We start from the raw sequence: 22,899 nt of genomic DNA, 5'->3' as shown, positions 1-22,899 counted from the left end.
AACTCTCCTAGTGTCCAGATTCACAGTCGTTTTAGTCCTAACCAGTCAGGGTTGTCCGTACTCACATTTTTCTCGAACTGTACTGTCCATTGACTTTGTTCCGCATCTCGCGTGTGAGTTCACACTCTGCACACGTGTCCCGTGGGCCTCCTATTACTTACCTGAGGTTAGGATAGTGTAGTCCCAGCTAACCTACAGTCTCTGGACAGCTCCATTCCTTCTATCGGTTTCCTTATACCATTTACTTAGTATATGGTTTGTCGTGGCCCTAGGGCACCATTGTGATTTTGTGCAACTTATCGTATTTTTCCTAAGAGATTGTCATGTGCTTAGCCCTCTGACCTCATAGAGAGTTCAGAGGTGTTTGTTATTAATAAATATACTGTTTATTTTCATAACAACCTGTGTGGTGTCCTTTCATCTGGTATTCAAGGGGTTATATGTGGTAAAACAGCTGGCTTCACATGCCAAAAGAGTTTAGCCTAAGACAGCTTTGTCCATGCTACCATTAGGATAGCTGGTCTATAAGGTTGACTTACAACCAATCACCATAAGGGTTGTTTGGACTGATACAAGGTGATCACTAGAACTAGTGAGCATCATATATCAGGCCAACTTCTCACATTGGTGGCAGCGGTGGGATTTGAGCTTGCTGTTGTTTTTACCAAATATAATCTTGAAATATCATATATCAGGCCAACTTCTCACAAGAGCGGCCTGGTTGTGGGCGGGGCGCTCTGCAAGAAGCCGGATGCAGACGGGAGCCTACCCCGCGCTCCTGTGGAAAAAGGAGAAAGGAAGCGGGCGGGAGCCTACCCCACGTTCCTTGGACCAAAAGAAGAGAGAGACCGCCCGACTAGGTGAGGAGGGGCCCAGGGTTGGGAGAGAGACGAGTCACGTTGTCGGTGCCTGCTCCCACCCACCGGAACCCAGAGAAATCTGCCAGTGCGGCCCCAGTGAGTGAGGGGGGCTGAATGCACCGCCGTGTTGGTGCCGCTCGAGGCACATTGTTGGTACTTGTGGCATTTTCTCATCTGCGCCGCAGAAGCGGGCAGCTGCAACGTTTTGGGCCCTTCTCCATTCTAATCTCCAACTAGAGGCCCCTGCTCTTCCTCGTGTTGGCCAGATTTCGTTACAGTTGCCCCGCGTGACAGTGGGCAACTGCAACATTTGGGGCAGAGTTTGTTTTCAGAGTCCCAGGGCGGGACTCCCATGTGCACTTTGCCCGTCCTCATTGCTTGTTGGGCATTATTTTGGGCGCCAGAGGCACAGTGAGTGCCAGGACAGCTGGTGCATTCCCACAGCTGCCCTGCGAAGCGCAGGCAGCTGCAACGTTTGGGTCCATTAATTTTGTTAGAATCCCAGTGGGGGAGAGAGGGTGCCAGAGCCCATCTTTTTGGATTGCACAGCTCCCCACCAAGTAGTGAGCAGCTGCCATGTTTAGGCCAGCATTCCTTTGGGGGCTTCTCTGTATGAGGTCGGAGTGAGTTGCACTCCTTTGCCCAGCACAATTGCGCACTGCGAATTCCGCTGCATTGGCAGCAGCCCTGACATTTGGGACATAGGGCATTAGAGCCTCTGAGAAGGCCAGTTGGCCAGGGGGACTAATAGGTCGGCCTACCACAAAAGCTGCGGCCTAAGGGGCTCAGAACAACTCCTTAGACAGCCATAACATACGGAGCTCCGATGGAGAGCCAGGACGAGATCCAAGCTCCAAAAGCCATTAAGGCTGACCCCGAAGCCAGCACATCACAAGGCGCTAGAAAAGCTCTGTCTGATCAAGTTCCACAGGAAGTGCCTTAGAGAGCACTACTGTCCTCCAATGTATACACGGCTGCTGCATTCTTAAAACCGCCAACGGCGTGTGATATTGCAAAAAAAGAGAATATTGGCAATCGATGGATGGCTAGAGACTTTTGAAGAGTTCATAGATGCAATAGATGAAAAAGAGTAACATGCCCGGTGAAGGAGTGAAAGAAGCCATGAACAAGAATTTGCAAGAAGCTGAAAAGACATATGATCAAATGGAAAAGGCCTTTAGTGTCAAGTTTAAGTCAGTGACAAATGTGAATTATAAAAGATACATATTAAGCCAAGAATGCCAAGTACCAGGTACGACCATTGATGAGTTTGTTCAAAGACTGGATGTTTGGTAAAGCACTGTAAATTAAATTAATTTATGATGAGGAGGCAACCCTCCTCGGAGTAATCAATGGATGTCTGTCGTATGCATTTCAACGACGAATGCTGATGGAAACTGAGCTTGTATCAAGTCCTCAAGGCTGCTTGCGCTGACAAGAGTGCTTATTGCCAAGTGACTGACATGGAGGCCGTAGGCGCCCAAAGTGCGTCTGTCATGAGCACGAAAAGTAAGACAAGGTTCAAGGCCGAGGGGCACAATGTCCTGTCTCCACAGAAAAAGAAAACGTGTTACAGACATGGACTGTCATTTCCACAGGAAGGTAAATGTCCTGCAATTGGACAGATATGCATAGACTGTGGTAAAGCAAATCAGTTCGTGATGACTTGCACCGTGAAGATAAAAGTAAGTGTGTTGCAGCGTGAAGACAAAATGCTCAACCAAACGTGTTACAGACATGGACTGTCATTTCCACATGAAGGTAAATGTCTCGCAATTGGACAGATATGCATAGACTGTGGTAAAGCGAATCATTTTGTGATGACTTGCAACGTGAAGATAAAAGTAAGTGTGTTGCAGCGTGAAGACAAAATGCTCAACCAAACGTGTTACAGACATGGACTGTCATTTCCTCTGTGTCTGTTTACAATGAAAGGGACAATGATAATTGTGCAATATTGATGTTTACTTCAAAAAGGCATGTACATATGGGGCTAGTCGAATGTGAGAAAAAATCCAAAGTGAAGACAATTCAACATGAAGACAGCTGTGCGTCGATAAATATTATGCCGCTGGAGATGTATCGCAAATTATCTCCGGTACCACAACTTAGGAACTCAAAGACTAAAGTTTACTCATGGGCTGCCTCAACGCCCTTCAAAAGTCAAATAAAAATTTTGTAGCCACGATGAAACAGAAGAAAACTGTGGTGAATGTGCCTATTCATGTACTTCAAGGAACAGCTTCAAGTGTTCAAGTGTGGAGAAGCGTGGCTCAATGGTTAGAGCGGCAGACCCTGATGCAGAAATCTGGCCAGGGACCAGGGTTCAATTCCCTTGGACTCAATTTCCCCGGACCTGATAATTCTCGCCTCGGTGCCTAGTCTAATCATGAGTCCCACTCTGTCACTCTGGGCAATAGCTTGCTTAATCTCCACAACGGCCCCAGCAGCACTTGGATGCCTGGCTTCACCTTGGGGGTGCCCAGGAGTGGACATTTCACAGGAAAGCCAGGATGGGTTGCACAGCGGTATGAATACAGCGCTACGAGGCCTCCGGGTAGAAGTACACTATATAAATACAATACATTTACATTTACATTTACATTTACATTTACAGTGTTTGCTAACTTTCCATAGTGCTGCTGATATGGGACTGATATCAGTGAACTACACTATGAATGCTCATCATCAAGTTGTAAGTCGATTTCTTTCATTATTTTATGGGTCGGGAAAAGTCAAACAATGAAAGTAAGATTACACATAAATGAGAATTTTCATCAAAGACAGAGACGAGTTGTGTTTCACTTGCAAGAAGCTCTTGAAAAGGAACTTCATTTTTTACTTATATATGGCATCATTGAACGCTCCATTGGTCCGACACCATGGCTTTCTCCCATTGTAACAGTGCCTAAAAGAGACAGTGAAGGACCTGTACGCATGCGTCAGGCCAATAAGACAACTGAGCGAGAAAAACCTCACAATCCGCACATTGCTGATATAATACCTCAATTGAATGGCGCAGAGTTCTTCTCTCGACTCAACCTAAATAAAGGATCTTACCAATTGGACCTTGAAGAAAAATCCAGATACATTGCAACCTTTTCTAGGCATATTGGTTTGTTTTGCTAAAAGCCATTGAGTGTTGGTATTTCCTCTGCTGCAGAACTTTTCCAAGACGTCATTTGACATATCATATAGCCTGTAGTCAATGTATTTAATTATAGTGATATATTGTTATTGTGGGGCTGCACAGAAAGAGCATTACACAACTGACATGCAAGTATGTCGTTTGCTGAATGATGCAGCCTTAACTCTGAATGCTGACAAATGTGAATTCCACAAGAAAAGCTTGACATTCTTCAGCCATGTCTTTTGTGATGGGGGTATGAAACCTGATCCATCTAGAGTACAAGCATTGTCTACTGCCAATCCCCCACAAAGCATTTCTATCTTAAGATTTTTTCTTGGAACGGTCAATTACTGTTCTAGATCCATGCAAGACTTTGCTATGGTCATTGCACCAGAACTAACCAAAAAGTATGTGTCGTTTCATTGGTCAGATGAGTGTGAGACGAATGAATGAATGAATTTAAGTTTATATAGCGTGTAGCTCCCCTGAGGCCTCCTAGCGCTTATGGACCGAGCGGCAGAGGAACAGCAATGTTAGAGCAATCCCTTGAAGAGATGGGTTTTCAGGAGCTTGCGGAAGGCCAACAGAGCGTCCAAAAAATCAAGCAAGCCTTTGAGAATGCAATTCAAATACCCGACTTTGATCCCAAACTCCATACAGAGGTTGCAGTTTATTCTAGCCCTGTAGAGTTAGGTGCAATCCTTGCACAGCACAAGGGACCGCCAAATTCCCGAGACATATTGTGGTACATACCAATAAGAGCCTGCAACAAACTGAACGTGCATACGTGCACCCTGAGAAAGAAAGTTTGGCACTGGTTTGGGCTTGTGAATAATTTTCATGTGTTTGTGTATGGAAAGCCCTTCACATTAGTGGCTGATCACCAAGCATTGTTGATGGTATTTGGCAATCCCACAGCAAAAATGCCTCCTCGAATTGAGCGTTGGGGTTTGAGGTCACAAGAATACAACTACACGATTCTTCATCGTCCAGTGAAAGATCAGAAACTGGCTGATTATGGTAGGTAAGGTAGTGGCATGCCAAGATTAAAAGTTGTGGAACCAGTATTCTAGACCTCTCAATAATGACAGCGAGTATATGAAGTTCAGAAATGTAAGAGATGAACTTTCAGTAACGCAGGAAGGCCTCATTCTGCAAGGTACATGGATTGTTATTCATCAAAATCTCTGACAACAAGTAGTCGAATTTGCCCAAGAAGGAGATCGAGGAATAGTTGCCACTAAGAGAGCTCTCCGTGAACGAGTCTGGTTTCCGTATTTTGACCAAAGGGTCAAAAAAGATTTGAAGACTTGTCACATATGAAACTGTCTTTCATCTGAAGTTAGTCAGCAACCTTTGATTGTGTCAGAATTGCCCCATCATGCTTGGGAGAGAATTGCTATTGATTTTTTATAGCCCTCTGGATAATGGACATTACCTTCTAGTTATTGTTGATCAATACTCCCATTTTCCATTGGTGGAAGACATTTCATCCACTACACATGAGCAGGGTTATTCAAAACCTAGATGGCATCTTTGTGACATGACTTGTACCTGCAATCTTAAAATCTGACAACAACCCACCTTTTAATAGTCGAGAATTCAAAAACTTTCTAAATCATCTCAATATAAAGCATCAAAAAAAGCACTCCCCTTTGACCCCAGGCCAATGGTCTGGTAGAACGCCTCATGAGTACTCTAAAGAAATCTGTTCAGCATTCTGCATTGGGGAGGCTCGACCTCGAAGGTGTTTTGAACACTATTCTTTGAGGTTACCGTTTGACCCCCTCACTCAACCACAGAGGAAACCCCTGCAACTATCATGTTTGGAAGAGCCATGACAACAAAGCTTTTCCAAGGGGCTGGGTGTGACAGGGAATTCATCTGCATGCTGATAGTCTTCTTGTGCTGGGAGAGAGGTGATTCACACTTTCATTTGAGTAAGTTGTGTTCTGCCCTCACTCAAAGGGCTGATTTACCCCCTACTGATCGTCTGGAGCCAGGAATGAGCTGCAAGGGACTGGTGCACACTTCTGAGGGTTCATTTGAAGTCACCCATTCATCAAATACATTTTCGAGTATATGTACTGGAGCTCTGATCCCATGTTTTTAGACGCTGCTTGGGACTTGTAGCCAAACACTGTTGGCTCTACAAACTGCTCATTGCCATGAGGACTGCTGTGCTGCCAGGAACAACCTCCATTTCGGAAACCTGCCTTGTTGTGTTGACCTGCTGCTGCTGGGATGCAGGAGGGACTGCCAATATGCAACCTAACTGTATGTGCTGTCTGCTGCCTGCCACCTCCCTTTGTGCCTGGAAGTGCTCTCCAAGGGTTTGTTTGCTTGCCCCCTGTTCTCTTGAGATCTCAGGGCCATCAAAGAACGTGTTGCCTCTTTTCTCCAAGACTTCTGCTGGGTGAGCCCATTATACAAGGGCTAGCATGTCGCAAGTGCTCCCTTCTGCACCAAGGTAAAACTTTGTGCATTACAGGAGAGTGCACCATGGGCCTGCAGTGCAGCCCTCTGACCATCATGGGCCTGCAGTGTAGCGCTCTGACCAGGGGAGTGCCTTTGTGCCTTCTAGGGAAGTGCTCCATGTTTTACAAACCAGCATATGGTGAGCGTTTTTCTCTAGCGAGAACAGCGTTTTTTCCCCTGGAGGCATTACCAGAGAAACAAACACGTCCTTGAGCCAGCGTGGTCACTGCAGCTGAATTGTATTGTGAACCTCGCCCCCGGAGTCTGGCAAGATATCACCACCGTCAGATGCCACCAAGAACAAACTAGTGTGTCCCCTCTGGTCGTGAGACTCGAGGAACAGCCCCATGAAGACTTGCTCTGAGGTGATACAGTGCTGCGTCCAAGGCTGCAGAGCTACAGGAGCTGCACAAAGCCTTCAAGGCAGGCCTTTCGATTACACGCTGTTCCGTAACATGCGGCGGCCAACATTCTGAGGCTCATTCCAGCCAGCCTTGTCCTCTGGTTTTAACGCGTATACTGCACGAAGCTCTCAACATCGGGTCCCACTCCCGAGACATGACAACATTGTTAGCAAGTTACAGATGCCCTGATGACAGTGACCCTGCACCCACAAAGGTACTGTGAGGCGGGTTGGGTCGAGCAGAGTGGTAAAGCCGCCCTGCTCTCCTTCACGGGTAGCTTGGTTTCCCTTGGGCAAAGAGACCCGATTCAAGTGGCTCCGGTGGGCTGCAAATTCGCAAGAGCGTGAGGGGCATTTCTTGTTCAGCATTGTCCCTGCTCTGGAGATGACCTCAAGAATGGCGCAGAAAAGTCCATACAGGAGAACTGCTGGAAGACTCAATCTCAATTACTGTTTGGCATTTAGTAGGTGCTCCTGCGCCGTACGTTTGGTTTCTAAATGCAATCACTTCAACCACGTTCACTACAGTTACCATATGAAGTGTAATAGGAGCGCAGGTGCGCTGTTACCTATGTTTTCATAGTAATTTATGTGTTTTTCTCTATCAAACCTGCATTATTTGCACTAACGGTGTGATTTAAGTCATTTTGGTCTTGTTTGATGTACAATATAGAATCTATTTTTACTTAATCCTGCGTGGATTCCCTTTTGTGATTTACTCACTGTGTTGCTGCACTAGTGTGTTGCACAAATGCTTTGCACATTGCCTCTTTAAACTAGCCTGACTGCTCTGCGCCAAGCTACCAGAGGGTGAGCGCAGGTTATCTCAGGTGTGCATCTGGCTCACCCGGACTAGAGTGGTGGACTCTGCCTGATTTAGGTGCCTACCCTAGCCAACCAGAAACCCCATGTCTAACAGTGGTTTTTGTGAATCACTTGATTTCCCAGCATGCTCCTGCTGCAGGACTAGGTCAACACACTTTATGTAGGAGGACTAGCCACCATTTGTGTCTCAAAGGGAACTGTGACTCTTTTTCTTAGAACATCAATTTTTTCCCCTGAATTGTAACTGTTCACTTCTCCATATTATAACAATGCAGCTTTTTCAATAAATATTTTCCATGTGTAATTTTCAATGTTTTTTCTATTTTGCAGAACAACAATCACATCTAGAAAGTATGAATGTGAAAGAAAGCCATAAAGGTTCCGCAGGAAAGATGAATTTTACTAAAAATATCTACTTAAAAAAACAGCGCCGAATGCACATGAGCGAGAGATGCTTTGCGTGTAATGTGTGTGACAAAGGATTTATCAATGAGACACTTCTTGTGAGGCACAAAAAAGGACACACCAGCCTCAGGCCATATCCCTGCGAAACGTGTAAAAAGTGTTTCACTCAAAAGGCAACTTTTTTACAGCATCAAAGAACACACACTGGAGAGAAGCCGCATCACTGCACAGTGTGTTCCAAGCGCTTTGCTTATAAGAAAGGCCTTGTACAGCATCAACACATACACACAGGAGAAAAGCTTTTTCACTGCACCATGTGTGAGAAGAGCTTCACTCAAAAGGCAACTCTACTAAAGCACCAACTTATACACACCGGAGCGCGACCTCATCACTGCACTGTGTGTTCAAAGCGCTTTTCTCAAAAGGGAGACCTCGTACGGCATCAAAGTGTACACACAGGAGAGAGACTTCATCATTGCACTGTGTGTGAGAAGTGCTTTTCTCGTAAGTCGACCCTTGTACTGCATCAAAGAACACACACCGGAGAGCGACCTCATCACTGCACTGTGTGTTCAAAGCGCTTTTCTCAAAAGGGAGACCTCGTACGGCATCTAAGTGTACACACAGGAGAGAGACCTCATGTGTTCCAAAACCTTTTCTGAGAAGGCAACCCTTGTACTGCACCAAATCGTACACACAGGAAAGAAGCTTTATCACTGCACTGAGTGTTCCAAGCGCTTTGCTTATAAGGGAGGCCTTGTACATCATCAAAAAACACACACAGGAGAAAAGCCTTTTCGCTGCACTGTGTGCGAGAAGAGCTTCAATCAAAAGGCAAATCTACAAACGCATCAACTAATACACACTGGAGAGAGACCTTATCATTGCTCTGTGTGTTCAAAGCGCTTTTCCCAGTACGGAAGCCTTGTACGGTATCAACGCGTACACACATGAGAGAAGCCTTTTTACTGCACTGTGTGCGAGTCAATTCTCGTAACACCAAACACACAGGAGAGAAACCTTATCACTGCAAAGTGTCTTCCAAGCGCTTTTCTCAGAAAGAATGGCGATGTATGGCATCAAAGTGCACACACAGGAAAGAGGCCTTATCACTGCACAGTGTGTGAGAAGAGCTTTACTGGTAAGACACATCTTCTACGGCTCCGAAGTTTACACTCCAGTGAGAGGCCTCATCGCTGCACTGGGTGTGAGAAGAGATTTACTCGAAAGGCACATATGCAACGGCATCAAATAATACACACTGAACTGAACCCTATCACTGCACAGTTTATGCCAGGAACTTCACTCAAAACGAAAGTTTCTACAACACCAGTTAATACAAACAAGATAGATCCATTTTCACTGTAACAATCTTATGTCCTGCTTACCCCAAAGTAAGTTTTACTGGAATGTTGTAATTTAGCTAGGGCTTATAGTCAAAAATGCCTAATGGCCAGTGTTCCCTGTAGGGTACGTGCATATAGTGTAATAACCACGAGTGCGCAAACTCCGTTGCGAAGCGCATACACTTCACACATCACTGAGGCACAATTTGTAGCTTTTGCTTTTCAAAAGCGAGAAGCGTGGAAAAAAAGATCTCTTGCGTGAAGGAGCACAGAGAGCAGATCTTGGGCCTAGCAACATACCACAGCGGAAGAGGGGAGAACGTTGCAGCGTGCCTCTTAAACGGCAGGTATCAGGTTGCCGAGGTTCACAAGTTGTGCAGCATCTTTCTTCTTCGCATGCCATTTGCTGCACTAGTTTCTGAGAGAGGCTGCAGAGCTTTACAGGCAGCTGTGGCTCTCCGGGCGTGATCCGTCCCTTTCAGATTCATTTATTTTAAAAGGCCATGCACTAATTAGCATTGTTCGGTATTTAAGGGCATGATGTGCGGCATACTGATGTTTAAGTCCCAGCTAAAAGTGTTCAAAAAGCAAGCACTCGGTGCATAATGGTATGCCTGTGCTAAACGTATTTAGAGAAGTAATTTCTGACCCTGCCGCAAGCATGCTTAGTCATATGTGCCCGCAGTGAGGCAGCATCATTCAGATGAGTCATTTTCCCGGCTCCGTAATTGCAGCTCTGGTCACCTGTGAAGCGTGATTGCGAGCACCTCCTGGTCGCTCCCCTGCCGCACGGTCCCCGTGTGCCAGGTCCTCCCGCTGCCTGCCGCCTGCCTGCCAGGTCCTCCCGCTGTCTACCTCCAGCCCCTGCCTCGCAGGCTCCCGCGTGCCAGGCCCCCCTGCTGCCGACTGCCTGACCCCCGACCCACCTCCGCACGGTCCCCGGAGGCCAGGTCACCCTGCTGCCGGTCTATCCCCTGCCTCCTGACCGCCGCCTGCTAGGGTCAGCCCTCAGGCCTCGCCGCTCCGCCGCTTTTCCCGCCTCTTTTTCTCTTTTTCCCGCCACCCCTCCTCCTCTTCTCGCCGCTCTATTCCCTCCCTCCCCGCCGCTGCCCCCCTGCGGCACGCCCCCCTCCTTTGCCCGACCCTCATTCGCCTCCCCGCTCCCGCCTCCCAGCTGCCCCTCCCTCCCACTTGCACACATAAGGACTGGGACCACACGGCAGTGAGCTGTGACCCTCCTGGTCGCTCCCCTGCCGCACGGTCCCCGTGTGCCAGGTCCTCCCGCTGCCTGCCTCCAGCCCCTGCCTCGCACGCTCCCGCATGCCAGGCCCCCCTGCTGCCGGCTGCCTGACCCCTGACCCGCCTTCGCACGGTCCCCGGAGGCCAGGTCACCCTGCTGCCGGTCTATCCCCTGCCCCTGCCTCCTGACCGCCGCCTGCTAGGGTCAGCCCTCAGGCCTCGCCGCTCCGCCGCTTTTCCCGCCTCTTTTTCTCTTTTTCCCGCCACCCCTCCTCCTCTTCTCGCTGCTCTATTCCCTCCCTCCCGGCCGCTGCCCCCCTGCGGCACGCCCCCCTCCTTTGCCCGACCGTCATTCGCCTCCCTGCTCCCGCCTCCCAGCTGCCCCTCCCTCGCTCCACCCCCCCACTACGCCACTTATGGCGGAGTCCACGCGTACGCGCAGCGTGCACGCGCAGCGGGCGCGCTGATTGTGCGCCGAAGGCGAGCCAAAGGTAAGCCCGTCTGCGCCCGTCCGCGCCTGGACCGCGCCCAGTGCCAGGACCCCTGGCCCCCACCGACGGAAGCCGACCCGACGGACCTACGACGCCACCGAACTCAACGCACTCAACACCGGCTGAACCCCGGGCTGCTACCGAGCCACACCAAAACGCACCCACGGACCCTTCAGCTGCCACTCCTGCAAGTTCACCTGCAACCGGACCCGAGCCACACCAGCACCCACCAAGCCGAACTCCAGCCACACCCACCTGAAGTGCATCCTGCTCAACACCCGCTCCGTCCACAGACACGCCGTCGAGCTCTGGAACCTGCTCGACAACACAGCCCCAGACGTCGCCTTCCTCACGGAAACCTGGATGAATGCCTCCTCAGCGCCCGACATCGCCATCGCCATCCCGGACGGCTACAAGATCATCCGGAGGGACCGCATCAACCAGACAGGAGGAGGCATTGCCATCATCCACAGGAACACCATCCGCATCACGACCAACACCGACGACACCCTCGCACCCGCCGAACACCTGCACTTCCAGATCCACGTCAACCCCAAGACCACCCTCAGAGGCACCCTCATCTACAGACCCCCGGGACCACGCACACAATTCAGCGAAGACATCGCCGACTTCATCAGCCCGCACGCCCTCCTCTCCGCCGACTACATCCTCCTCGGGGACCTCAACTTCCACCTGGAGAACAACAACGACCGCAACACCACCACCCTGCTGGACAACCTCGCCAACCTCGGACTCAAGCAACTGGTGACCACCCCCACCCACTACGCCGGACACACACTCGACCCGGTCTTCTCTTCCAGCAAGGACATCGCCTTCAGCCACGCCACGGGACTCCACTGGACGGACCACTGCTGCGTCCACTTCAGCTTCAGAAGGACCACGCTCCACCATCACCAGCAACAGGTCCCCCGCAGAAGCTGGAACAAGATCACTGCAGACCAGCTCGCTACTTCCCTGTGCAAGAACCCTCCCACCAGCACAACGAACCCCAGCCAAGCGGCCACCAACCTCACGGAATGGATCAGCGAATGCGCAGACGACCTCGCCCCTCTGAAGACCCCGCCGAGCAGACCCGGCAGCAAGAAAGCCCCATGGTTTAACGACGAACTCAAGAGCTCCAAGAAGAACTGCAGAGCACTCGAGAAAACCTGGCGCAGAGACCCAACACCGGACAACATGACTGCCCTCAAGCTCGCCACCCGAAAACACCACCAACTGATCCACGCCACCAAGAAAACCGCATTCAAGGAACGACTGGACAACAACGCACACAACAGCAAGGAACTCTTCAACATCGTGAAAGAGCTCTCCAACCCCAACGCCGGAAAAAACGACATCACCCCATCGCAAGACCTCTGCAACTCCCTCGCCTCCTACTTCCACAACAAGATCGCGGACATACACAACAGCTTCAGCACTCAACCGACGCACGCCACGACCGAACCACCGCCCCCCACCACCACCCTCCGCGCCTGGACCCAGATCAGCATCGAAGACACCATCCACTCCGGAACTCCGACCGACCCCTGCCCCCACCACTTCTGCAACAAAGCCGACGTGGTCATTGCACCCCACCTGCGGGACATCATCAACACCTCCTTCGACACCGCCACTTTCCCGGAGAGCTGGAAGCACACCGAACTCAGCGCTCTACTCAAGAAACCATCAGCCGACCCCACCGACCTCAAGAACTACCGCCCCATCTCGTTGCTCCCGTTTCCGGCAAAAGTCATCGAGAAGACCGTCAACAAGAAACTGGCCGCCTTCCTCGAGACGAACGGCTCCCTCGACCTCTCGCAGTCTGGCTTACGGGCCAACCACAGCACCGAGACCGCCCTGATCGCAGCTACCGATGACATCCGAGCCATGCTCGACAACGGAGAAACGGTGGCCCTCATCCTCCTGGACCTCTCCGCGGCCTTCGACACTGTCTGACACCGTACCCTAGTACAGCGCCTCAGCAACGTCGGAATCCAGGAGAAGGCACTGGAGTGGATCATCTCCTTCCTCGCCGGAAGAACACAGAGAGTCCGCCTCCCCCCGTTCAGATCAGAGGCCACCGAAGTCATCTGCGGCGTTCCTCAAGGCTCCTCGCTCAGCCCAACACTCTTCAACGTCTACATGAGCCCCCTCGCAGCCATCGCACGCCAGCACAACCTCAACATCATCTCCTACGCCGACGACACCCAGCTGATCCTCTCCCTCACCAACGACCCCGCCACCGCCAGAGCCAACCTGCACGAAGGGATGACAGAAGTAGCCAAATGGATGTCGAACAGCCGCCTGAAACTGAACTCGGACAAGACGGAAGTCCTCATCCTGGGATCATCACCCTCCGCCTGGGATGACTCCTGGTGGCCCCCCGCCCTGGGCAGCGCACCCAAACCCACAGACCACGCACGCAACCTGGGCTTCATCCTGGACTCCTCCCTCTCCATGACCAGACAAGTCAACGCCGTCTCCTCGTCGTGCTTCAACATCCTGCCCATGCCACGTAAGATCTTCCGATGGATCCCCACCGAGACCAGGAAGACGGTCACCCAGGCCCTCATCACCAGCCGTCTGGACTACGGCAACTCCCTCTACGCCGGAACCACCGCCAAACTCCAGAAGAGACTCCAACGGATCCAGAACACCTCAGCGCGACTCATCCTGGACATCCCCCGCCGCAGCCACATCTCCGGACACCTGAGAGACCTACACTGGCTCCCGGTCAACAAGAGAATCACCTTCCGGCTCCTCACCCACGCACACAAAGCCCTACACAACCAAGGCCCAGGATACCTCAACAGCCGCCTCAACTTCTACGCTCCCAAACGCCAGCTTCGATCGACCAGCCACGCCCTCGCCGCCGTCCCCCGCATCCGAAGAGCCACCACAGGAGGAAGGTCCTTCTCCTACCTGGCCACCAAGACCTGGAACTCCCTTCCGACCCACCTCCGCCTGACCCTGGACCACCTCACCTTCAGGAAGCAGCTCAAGACCTCGCTGTTCGAGCAGTAGCAGACCCCCTCCCCCCAGCGCCTTGAGACCCTCCGGGTGAGTAGTGCGCTATATAAATGCTTTGATTGATTGATTGATTGATTGAATGTAAGGAGATATGATTGGTAACCATTCACACCCTCGTGTTATTTCTTTATAAATGTCCAGAGCGTTTCTCACTGCTAGTTTATTCTATTGCACCAACCAAATATAGGATTCATTTACTACCTCGCTCACGCCGTTACATGAGGGCACAGCCGCAAATCTCTCTCGCCATCTTACAAATCACACACTAAACTACTACTTACACGTCACAACAACTTTGAGCTCACAGCTAGGGCTCTCAGCACAGCCCCCTATTTGCAGATGCCAATGTGCTAACAAATCGAAGCCCGATGCCCCACTGCAGCGCACAGAGGTACTCGCCTCGCGGAACAGACTTGCTTCCGTCTTCAGCCCAGGTGCTGCTTTTCCCTTCCCTTCATACCTTTTACCACATATGTTTAAGAGTTAGTAGTTGAACTGTGGTTATTGCAGATGTATGTAGACCTATTTTCCTAAATAAATCCTGCTGTATCTTGCATTGCAGTGGGTTCGAGTCAGCATTCTGTGCATTTAAGATCCCCTCCTGTAGGGCGCAAATTTATTTTTGTGTCGCTCTGTAAGCTCTACAGCGCTCAGGCTTCGGTAGTGAAGAGTGCGGCCACAACCAAATGGAAAGCAGCTAACCCACTGAGCAGCCCTGTATCTATGAGTGCCGCCAGGTATAACTTGATTTACCTCCTGTAAGGAGTAAGTACTGTGTCCAGACTGATTTTTTAATTTCTTTTTTTAAGCCCAGCACTTTTTTGCTTTCCTCAATAGAAGAATGCAAAATACACCAAGACTTAGGGCAGGATGTACTAGCATCAGGAATACCGATTTCTTATTTGCGATACTCTGCGAGTCGCAATTTGGAAATCGGGATTCGTAATGTATGAAACTCTTTTGAGTTTCGTTAGTGATTGCTAGCGAGTACCAAATAGACCTGCCTCATGCATATTAGTGAGGTAGGTCGCAATTTGAGACCCATTTGGAATCAAAACCATCACAGAGATGGAGCCTACTGAGGTCAGCAGACCACCATGTCTATGATTTGGTTTTTAAAAAAGCAGTCTGGTTTTTTTTAATGCAGCCTATTTTACTTAAAGGATAATGGGATGCATTTAAAATGATTAAAAAAAAAGCAGTCTGTTTTTTTTTATGCAGCCCATTTTCCTTAAAGGATAATGGGGTGCATTTAAAAAGAAAAAAAAGGAGCTTTTTCGTTTAATTTTTTAAGAGTAGACAGTGGGTTCCGTGGGACAGCTGCCTGCTCTTAAAAATATTTGTTATCCATTCTTCAAAGGACCCCTACCTATTTGCAAATGGGTTACCACCTCCTTCAGGGAGTCAGTAAAATGTGACCTTGATTCAGTCGCAAAACATTCATACAGCCTATTCAGATTCAGTAATTGGAAGAGATGCCGTAAACACGCCCCTTTTAAATACTAAATCGCACACACTAATTGCGAGTAGGTAGCGTGTTACCGAATCACAATTTGTATTTGGTACATTTGTAAAAGCATTTTTGTGGTTGGACGTTTCCGACTGCAAAAATGCTTTGTACAAGTGGCCCCTAATGATTTACTCCCACCGCAGGAGGACTAGCCAATAGGGCACTAAACTAATGGTGCAGCGCCAGCTTTGCACGTGTGCAGCAACAGCGGTGGCATGAGTACTGGCACATTTTTTTTTTTTTTTAAACAAATGAATCACTGCAAGCATTCATTTATTTGTGCTCCTCATGATTGACGATATCTCTTGCAGCCTTAGGCTTGCAGATATTTTGTTTGAAGTCCATGTTAGTGTTTTCCCAGCGGACGGCAGATGCTCCTGCTGTTCTTGGTCCATTCATCACACACTCCTGCTGGTGCTTGCTGACTCTTCATGCTTCTGTGCACTTTACTAACGGTGCAGCAGGTGCAGTGGCACGGGGCCCAGGACTGTGAGGGCCCGTTGACCCTGTAAATTACTGTATATTAGCAGCCCAACAACAGTCAAATTGGTGATTTCCTTTGATTGCTCCTGAGCTTATGGCATCCTGGTCTTTTTTAAAAAAAAATCTTTTATTAATTTCATTCAGCAATCCGTTGTGAATTGAGCATGGTACATAGCATAATGGTTTATACAATCAATACACAAATAATAACGATATATTTGCAGAGAGCACTTGGCATAACGTAACATGATCAAATCCAATCATATCCATTGTGAAATAGGAGCCCAAACTTTTTGACCAAATGTCTTCCTTTTTAAACCTTTAGATCTATAAATCGCCATTTCTAGTTGATATATCGATAACAATTTTAATTGCCAATGATTAAAAGCTGGAGGCTCAGGATCTAACCAGCGAGAAGTAATACAAAAACGAAAAACTGACATTCAGATAAATAAAAAGCCTTCTTCAGCGGCTGATCTTATTCCTATATGATCCGTTTGGAGACCAAAAATAATCATTTCGGCAGTTAATCTTATAGTAATCCCCAAACTATTATTTAAGAAAAATTCGACATGTAAGATAAATTGAGAACGTTTTGGGCAGTTAAAAAACATATATATAGAATCAGCAGCTACTGCATCACATCGTTTACATTGATCCCCATTACTGACTTTCCATTTAGCCAATTTAGCTGGAGAGTAATATAAATCATAAATTGACATGAAATGCTGGCTTTGAAGCGAGACATTAAATAACATCCTAATCGATAGTTCAATAGATCTACATATATCAACTTTTTCAATTTCAAGTTTCCTCTGCCATTTACTCTCAATCAAACTCAAGTCGTCATCCAATTGATTTACAGTCATCTGATAAACAAAATTGATTTTCTTTACCCTTCTACTGATTTCTAGAATATTATTTTTACTCATACATTTATGGTCAAGAAGACCCTTAGATTCCAGAAAGCTCCGTACCTGGAGGTATTTGAAAAAATAATTTCTAGACAGTTTATATTCTAGTTGTAGAATATAGAATGAGATGATTTGAGTGCCTTGATAGAAGTCCCCCAATAAACGAATCCCAGCTAGATGCCATCTTTTCATAATTTGGTCATTAAAAATCTCAGGTAACATACGATTATTCAAAACTGGAGAGAAATAGTTTAGATCACCACACCGAACAATTTTCTTTTTTATCTGCCTCCAGATTACCGAGGCTGCTATTAAAGTTTTGAACCTAGTCTTTTTATAGTAGCTGGGCTCTACAATTCTTACTAAACATTGAGAGACTTCCTCGCCTAATAGCATTTCATAAATTGAAGGGTGGATCGGTTCATCCGTGATAACGTCTGGAAAGATTAATATCCCCATATATCTTAATGAGATAAGCCAATAATATAGCCTGAAATTGGGGATCCCCCAGCCACCCTTCATTCTGGGAAGAGAGCACCATTTCAGGGCCCGTCTGGTTCGATGATAACTCTAAAGGAACCTGGATGCCATTCTATCAATTTTAATAAATTAAAAAGACGAAAACAAAAGAGGTGTTGTTCGAAATAAATACAAACATTTTGGAAAAATCAACATTTTTAATATATTAGCACGGCCATAGAGTGAGAAATGTAAATTATTTAGCCTTTCCAAAATGTTATTTGAAGATTTTAACTATTAAATATATTAGCACTGCCATAGAGTAAGAAATGTAAATTATTTAGCCTTTCCAAAATGTTCATGGAAGGAGAGTAGATCTCTCAGGACCATGCTCAGATAAAATGATCATTATTACGAGTCACTGCAGTGCCGACGCCTGAGCAGCAGGAACCCTTCGTCTACCTCTTCTTGGTTCATGCGGGACTTCATTCTACCTAAAATAAGTTTCCCGTATGTTTCATTTAACAACACAGTTTGCATCCTAAATGCAACTGCAAAGTTAGATTTTAGTGGGATGAACATCACATAGGATTATACCTGCAAGCGTTTTGAAAATACAAAACAGACACACATACGCAACAACACTTTTAAGAATATCCACACCTTATGTCCATTATACTCCACTCCACGTGTTGTATAGCATTCCCCATCATAGGGAGGGGACGTCTTCACAAAAGAAGGGTCGAGGATGTGTTGCATCTTAAAAGGCTTCAAGCCTGTGCTCTGCATGCTGCAGATGTCCGTAGTGGATGCGTTAACCATCTGCGCTACCTTACATGCTTACTACGACACAGGAACAACGGTGTATGTGTGTAAATTGTAACTGAGGATCAACAAACTTTTTGGTTTAGAGGATCGCCTAAACCTGTTTGTTTAGTAGCTACAAGCACTTTCTTTCTTTATGACTTTTCATTTCATGTTCACTGTGCTGCGGCTCACCATTACCAGTCCAACGAAAACAAAATGCAATTGAGAATTGGTTGCCAGTTGCAGGCTCCACTCATCCTCCACCGTTCCACGCGCAAGCAGTTTGGAGCTTTCATTTATTTAAGGCAATTCCTGAAATATCAGAAATGGCTGTATAGTCCAGAAACATCTTTCACACTCTCAGGGGCTTCCTTTCTTTTCTTGCCCAACTCCCTTGCTGCTGTTTTTTTAAAAATTCTTTTTTTATTAACATTTTAAAGATCACACATGCATATTTGACCACCTCTTAGTCCCACTTTACAACATAGTTCTTGTATGATACAGAAAGTAGCACAAAGCATTCAGTGGTAAGGTGCGCTCTTCAGTATACCTTTCTGCTGCTGACAGTCATTCGATAGACCTCTCCCCACACATCTGCCCCACAGGACCTGCCGTCCGTACATTCTTCAACTGCATACATTTGTTCGTCCTTTGCAGAGGTCTGGTGTTACCGCAGCCCCATTCCAAAGCCCACCACGCTGCAGCCTGCAATCCTCTTTTAGTATCCTGTGTCCAGCATCACCCCTCTGCGTGCCCTTCCTCATCGGCATTTTCGCTTTTATCCACTAAGTATGCCTTAAAGGGACCAGTAGTCCCTAGGGCGGTTCTGCACAGACTGAAGCTCATTAAAAGTGTCCAACTACTCATTACAGTATGCCATGTCCGAGTGCCAATCCCCCAATTTTGGGGTAGGGCCCCTTGCCCAGCGCATTGCTACTCTGCGCTTAGCTAATAGTAGTCCAATAGCGAGTAGCTTTCTTTTTTTTGTGTTGAAATGGTTTATTAGCATTTAATAAATATAATACAATAAAAGCAATAAAATACAGAAATGTGCAATATGATAACATAAATTACATTTGAAGTAATGCATAAAGGTAAATATATATGAATTCATGAGGATGAAGACTATCTTATTTTAATACATGTAATACAATAATAAGATGAAAGGAGGATAAAAGAATTGAGTTATGAATAAAACAATAAGCTATTTGATTGAAAAACTCTAATGACTTATGGTGAGATAAAAAGTTATTTTTAAGCAAATGTGAGTAGAAAGAAAATGAAGAATAATAAAGGAAAGGTATCAATGCAGAAAATTATAAAAGAATAGAACGTATAGTATAGAAAATTATACAGGGAAATTAACCAAAGATAAAAAGGAAGAAATTGGAGGAAATAAGATGAGAGCATTGTTTCCATCTGTATAGTGAGGCTGTTATAGCCGTCAATACCTGGGAAACTCCCTCCTAGAATTGAAGTATCGCTGGACAGTACCAAGCAGCATGTATAACCCCTGCTTCCTGCTCATTGCATCGCAGGCAGTTTGTAGATTCCCGTAGGCCAGTGTTTCCCAAACTGGGGTCCACGGACCCCCAGGGGTCTGTGACACATTCCCAGGGGGCCCAGAGTCCGCAGTTTTAGAAGCTCTGCAAAGTTCCTTGTATAATTACCAGTTTTTGGGCAACAATAAAAGTGTCAAGAGAACGCCAGTGATTAATGTACCTGCTGGAGAGAGATTAGAGTTTTGTCCAGTAGCAGCTTTGAGTTATCTAAGGTAGCACAGAGGGTTAATATGCCTACTGCAAAGAACGTCTACCATGCAGTTTAAAACACTATTTTATTTGCATAGCTCAGTGAGTTACTGCTTTTCTCACTGAGATTCTTTTGTTACTGTGCAGTTCATAAGTCACTATCGTAATCTAACACAGTGACCTATAAACTGTTAAAGAGCTGCTTGGAAACTGCATGGTACAAGGTAGTAACTTATGTTTTTTCCCAGTCTTTCATTATCCTCATGCTGCTAAAAAGGTTTATTTGTGTAGAAATATTTTTTTATTTTATTAAAGTCCATGCTAACCAATTTATGTTCTGAATCCTAGGGTTTTGGTTCTCCAGAACAAGCACTCTTTCAAAATGCCTACCAGTACCTTTGCCTTATGTAACATTTTCTAAACACTGATTTACACATAGGATTCATTGTCCCTATATGTGTGATATGTAAAGTGCTCTGACATCCTACACTGGTATAAGAGGTGCTATAAAACAAATGAAATACATGTGAGAGAGGGGCTAAGGAGAGATGAGAGGCGCTGTTGGAGGGTGATAGTGAGGGGGTCATTGAAGAACCTCAATAAAGAATGTTGTACCCTGGTGCACATTAAGGCCATCATTTACGATTCTTTACAAGCTAAGACAATTCAATATATAATGATGAATGTGTTTTAGAATGCACTATTGTTCCCTACATTTTCTTGCGGGAGAGCCTCCCAAAGCCCCCTTTGTTGTGGCCAGGCTCACTCACTGCACTTGCTGTGCACCGTATGTGGACTGCTCTGAAAACATTTGCCAGGACTGCTTTCGGTTTCCAGTCCGCCCCTGGCAGGAGCCTCTTACCGTGAAATGAAACAAAGCATTTAAAAGTCAGTCGGAGAGACGCAGCACCAACCTTCCTATCAACAATTATCACTTTTTGCAATTCTTTCAATATAAAATACTAAAATCCTTAGTAATTCCAGTATTTGTTTAGTGTGTTACTGTTTTAATTAAATTTAAATCATACAAATTGCTTGGGGGTTCTCGGCTTCCAGGGGTGACTCAATGGGGGTCCTCAGGAGTCAAATGTTTGGGAACCGCTGCCGTAGGCCATATCAGAATAATCTTTCCAGCAAATAATACACACAGTTTATGTACTTAAAGTGTATCAACTGGTGTCTCCCATTTACAGCCATACCTTATCTTCTACGGGCCTACCCAAGACTCTCTGCGAGTCCGATATTGCTTCAATCACACTGGGTCTGCGCACTTCCTGCACGTAAGCATAGAGCACTCTTACTAACTTGTCAGGGGCTTCTTTCTGTATCACGGCAGATCGTGCCGGCATGTGTGTTGGCTTGTCCTAATTGTTCTCTCAAATCATACCGGACTCAATGGCAGTGATATCGAGTCCGGGCTGATGGCGGGTGCCTTGCTCAGGGATATTCCTCCAATTCCCAACCTTTACTTTGTGGGAAAGATCTCCCATCTTTGTTACCCCTTGTCTTTACAGGGCAGTTCTCATATTTTTTACCAGTCCTAACGAGAGCCAGGTGCACCGCTCCAGTTTAACATGTGGGAATACAAGAGTGTGCCCCTTGTTTATCTCACAAGCTCCCCCATGCATTGGCAGCACTGTGAGAAACCTGTAGAGCCTTCAGTCTCCGGGCTCTCAATCGTGCCCCTCATAAACACCCAGCCACAGTCTGAGCTCACCCAGACCTGAGGGGGCGGCTTTACAATTTGTAATACATTAGAGTAATATGTTGTATGACAATAAAGACAAACACATCATCTGAACAAACAAAACTCTCTTAGAAAATGCAAGATGGATAAAAGCATGTGAAATGTGAACGGGGACTGCTCTGCTGACCTGGGTTACTGGGTTACGTTAGGTTTTTTACAGTCATCTCTGAGAAATGAAGATAAGAGCATTAACATGAAGTTTTAAAGCCCTAGGTGGGTCAAAGGTGTAAAGAGCCTGCAGAGGCTCATGGGATTGTCCAGGCCAGCAGTGGTATGAGAGCGGCCAGAGCTAATGATGAAGGGGAATAGAGTGGGATCGTATAAGAGGTGTGACTCAGGTTGAGGGAGTGTTAGTGAAATTAAATTAAATTTTATTGGTATATACCTCTTCTGAGATCCAGAATATGTTAAAATAGTTTATACATATTTCCAATTCCATAGTACCACAATATATCACGAAATACATTATATACAAAAGAAATTATTGTTCTTAATTTAAACATCACTAAAATAGCGGGAGAAACGCTTTAAAAAAAATTAAAACTTTGTGACATACAAATTCATCAGATAGGGTTCTTATAAGCTCAAGCAGATCCATTAATCTAAAAAGAATATATTTTATGCAAATCTGTTTTAAGAATCGAGAGCGTGCATCAACCAAGCTGCTATTTGGACAGACAAATAGGACATGTACCAAATCTTGGATTCCTCATCTACACAAATCAACTTGGCTGGTTTTACCAAAATTGCCGCCCCATTTTTTTGTTATATCTTTTTCCGTAATGTTCTAAGTCTTAGCATCAGGATGCAACGCCTAACCTTATGGTCCAGTGTAAAACTCAAATATTTTGGGATCTCTTTATACTCCACCCTGGCTAGTGAGAGCTTATAATGTGATAAATGTTGACAATAAAGTTTATCCATTTCATAGCTCAAGCTTGGAGTAGATTTTTCCTGAAAAAACTTTAGGAGTACTGGAGACAAACTTTGTAAAAGATTCTTGGAGCACTGGAAGTGCTCC

At 46.6% G+C, this 22,899-nt stretch overlaps 2 protein-coding genes across 2 annotated transcripts in view; one reads left to right on the top strand and one right to left on the bottom strand.

The window, feature by feature from the left end:
* The window catches only part of LOC144833797 (uncharacterized), a 36,496-nt gene extending 26,335 nt beyond the window's left edge, over nucleotides 1-10,161 (top strand). Inside the window, 3 exon segments of the mRNA XM_078689193.1 lie at nucleotides 8,027-8,742; nucleotides 8,894-9,015; nucleotides 9,160-10,161. Of these exon segments, the coding sequence (XP_078545319.1) occupies nucleotides 8,027-8,742; nucleotides 8,894-9,015; nucleotides 9,160-9,469 (1,148 nt within the window). The 3' untranslated portion in view covers nucleotides 9,470-10,161.
* Nucleotides 1-22,899, bottom strand: part of LOC144758795 (uncharacterized) — a 317,831-nt gene that overhangs the window by 162,316 nt on the left and 132,616 nt on the right. The window lies entirely within an intron of this gene.

Source organism: Lissotriton helveticus, chromosome 1_1 (genome assembly GCF_964261635.1).
Source record: "Lissotriton helveticus chromosome 1_1, aLisHel1.1, whole genome shotgun sequence".
NCBI classification, from domain to species: domain Eukaryota; kingdom Metazoa; phylum Chordata; class Amphibia; order Caudata; family Salamandridae; genus Lissotriton; species Lissotriton helveticus.
The sequence above is the reverse complement of the archived record's forward strand: the minus strand, read 5'-3'. Positions and strand labels throughout refer to the sequence as shown.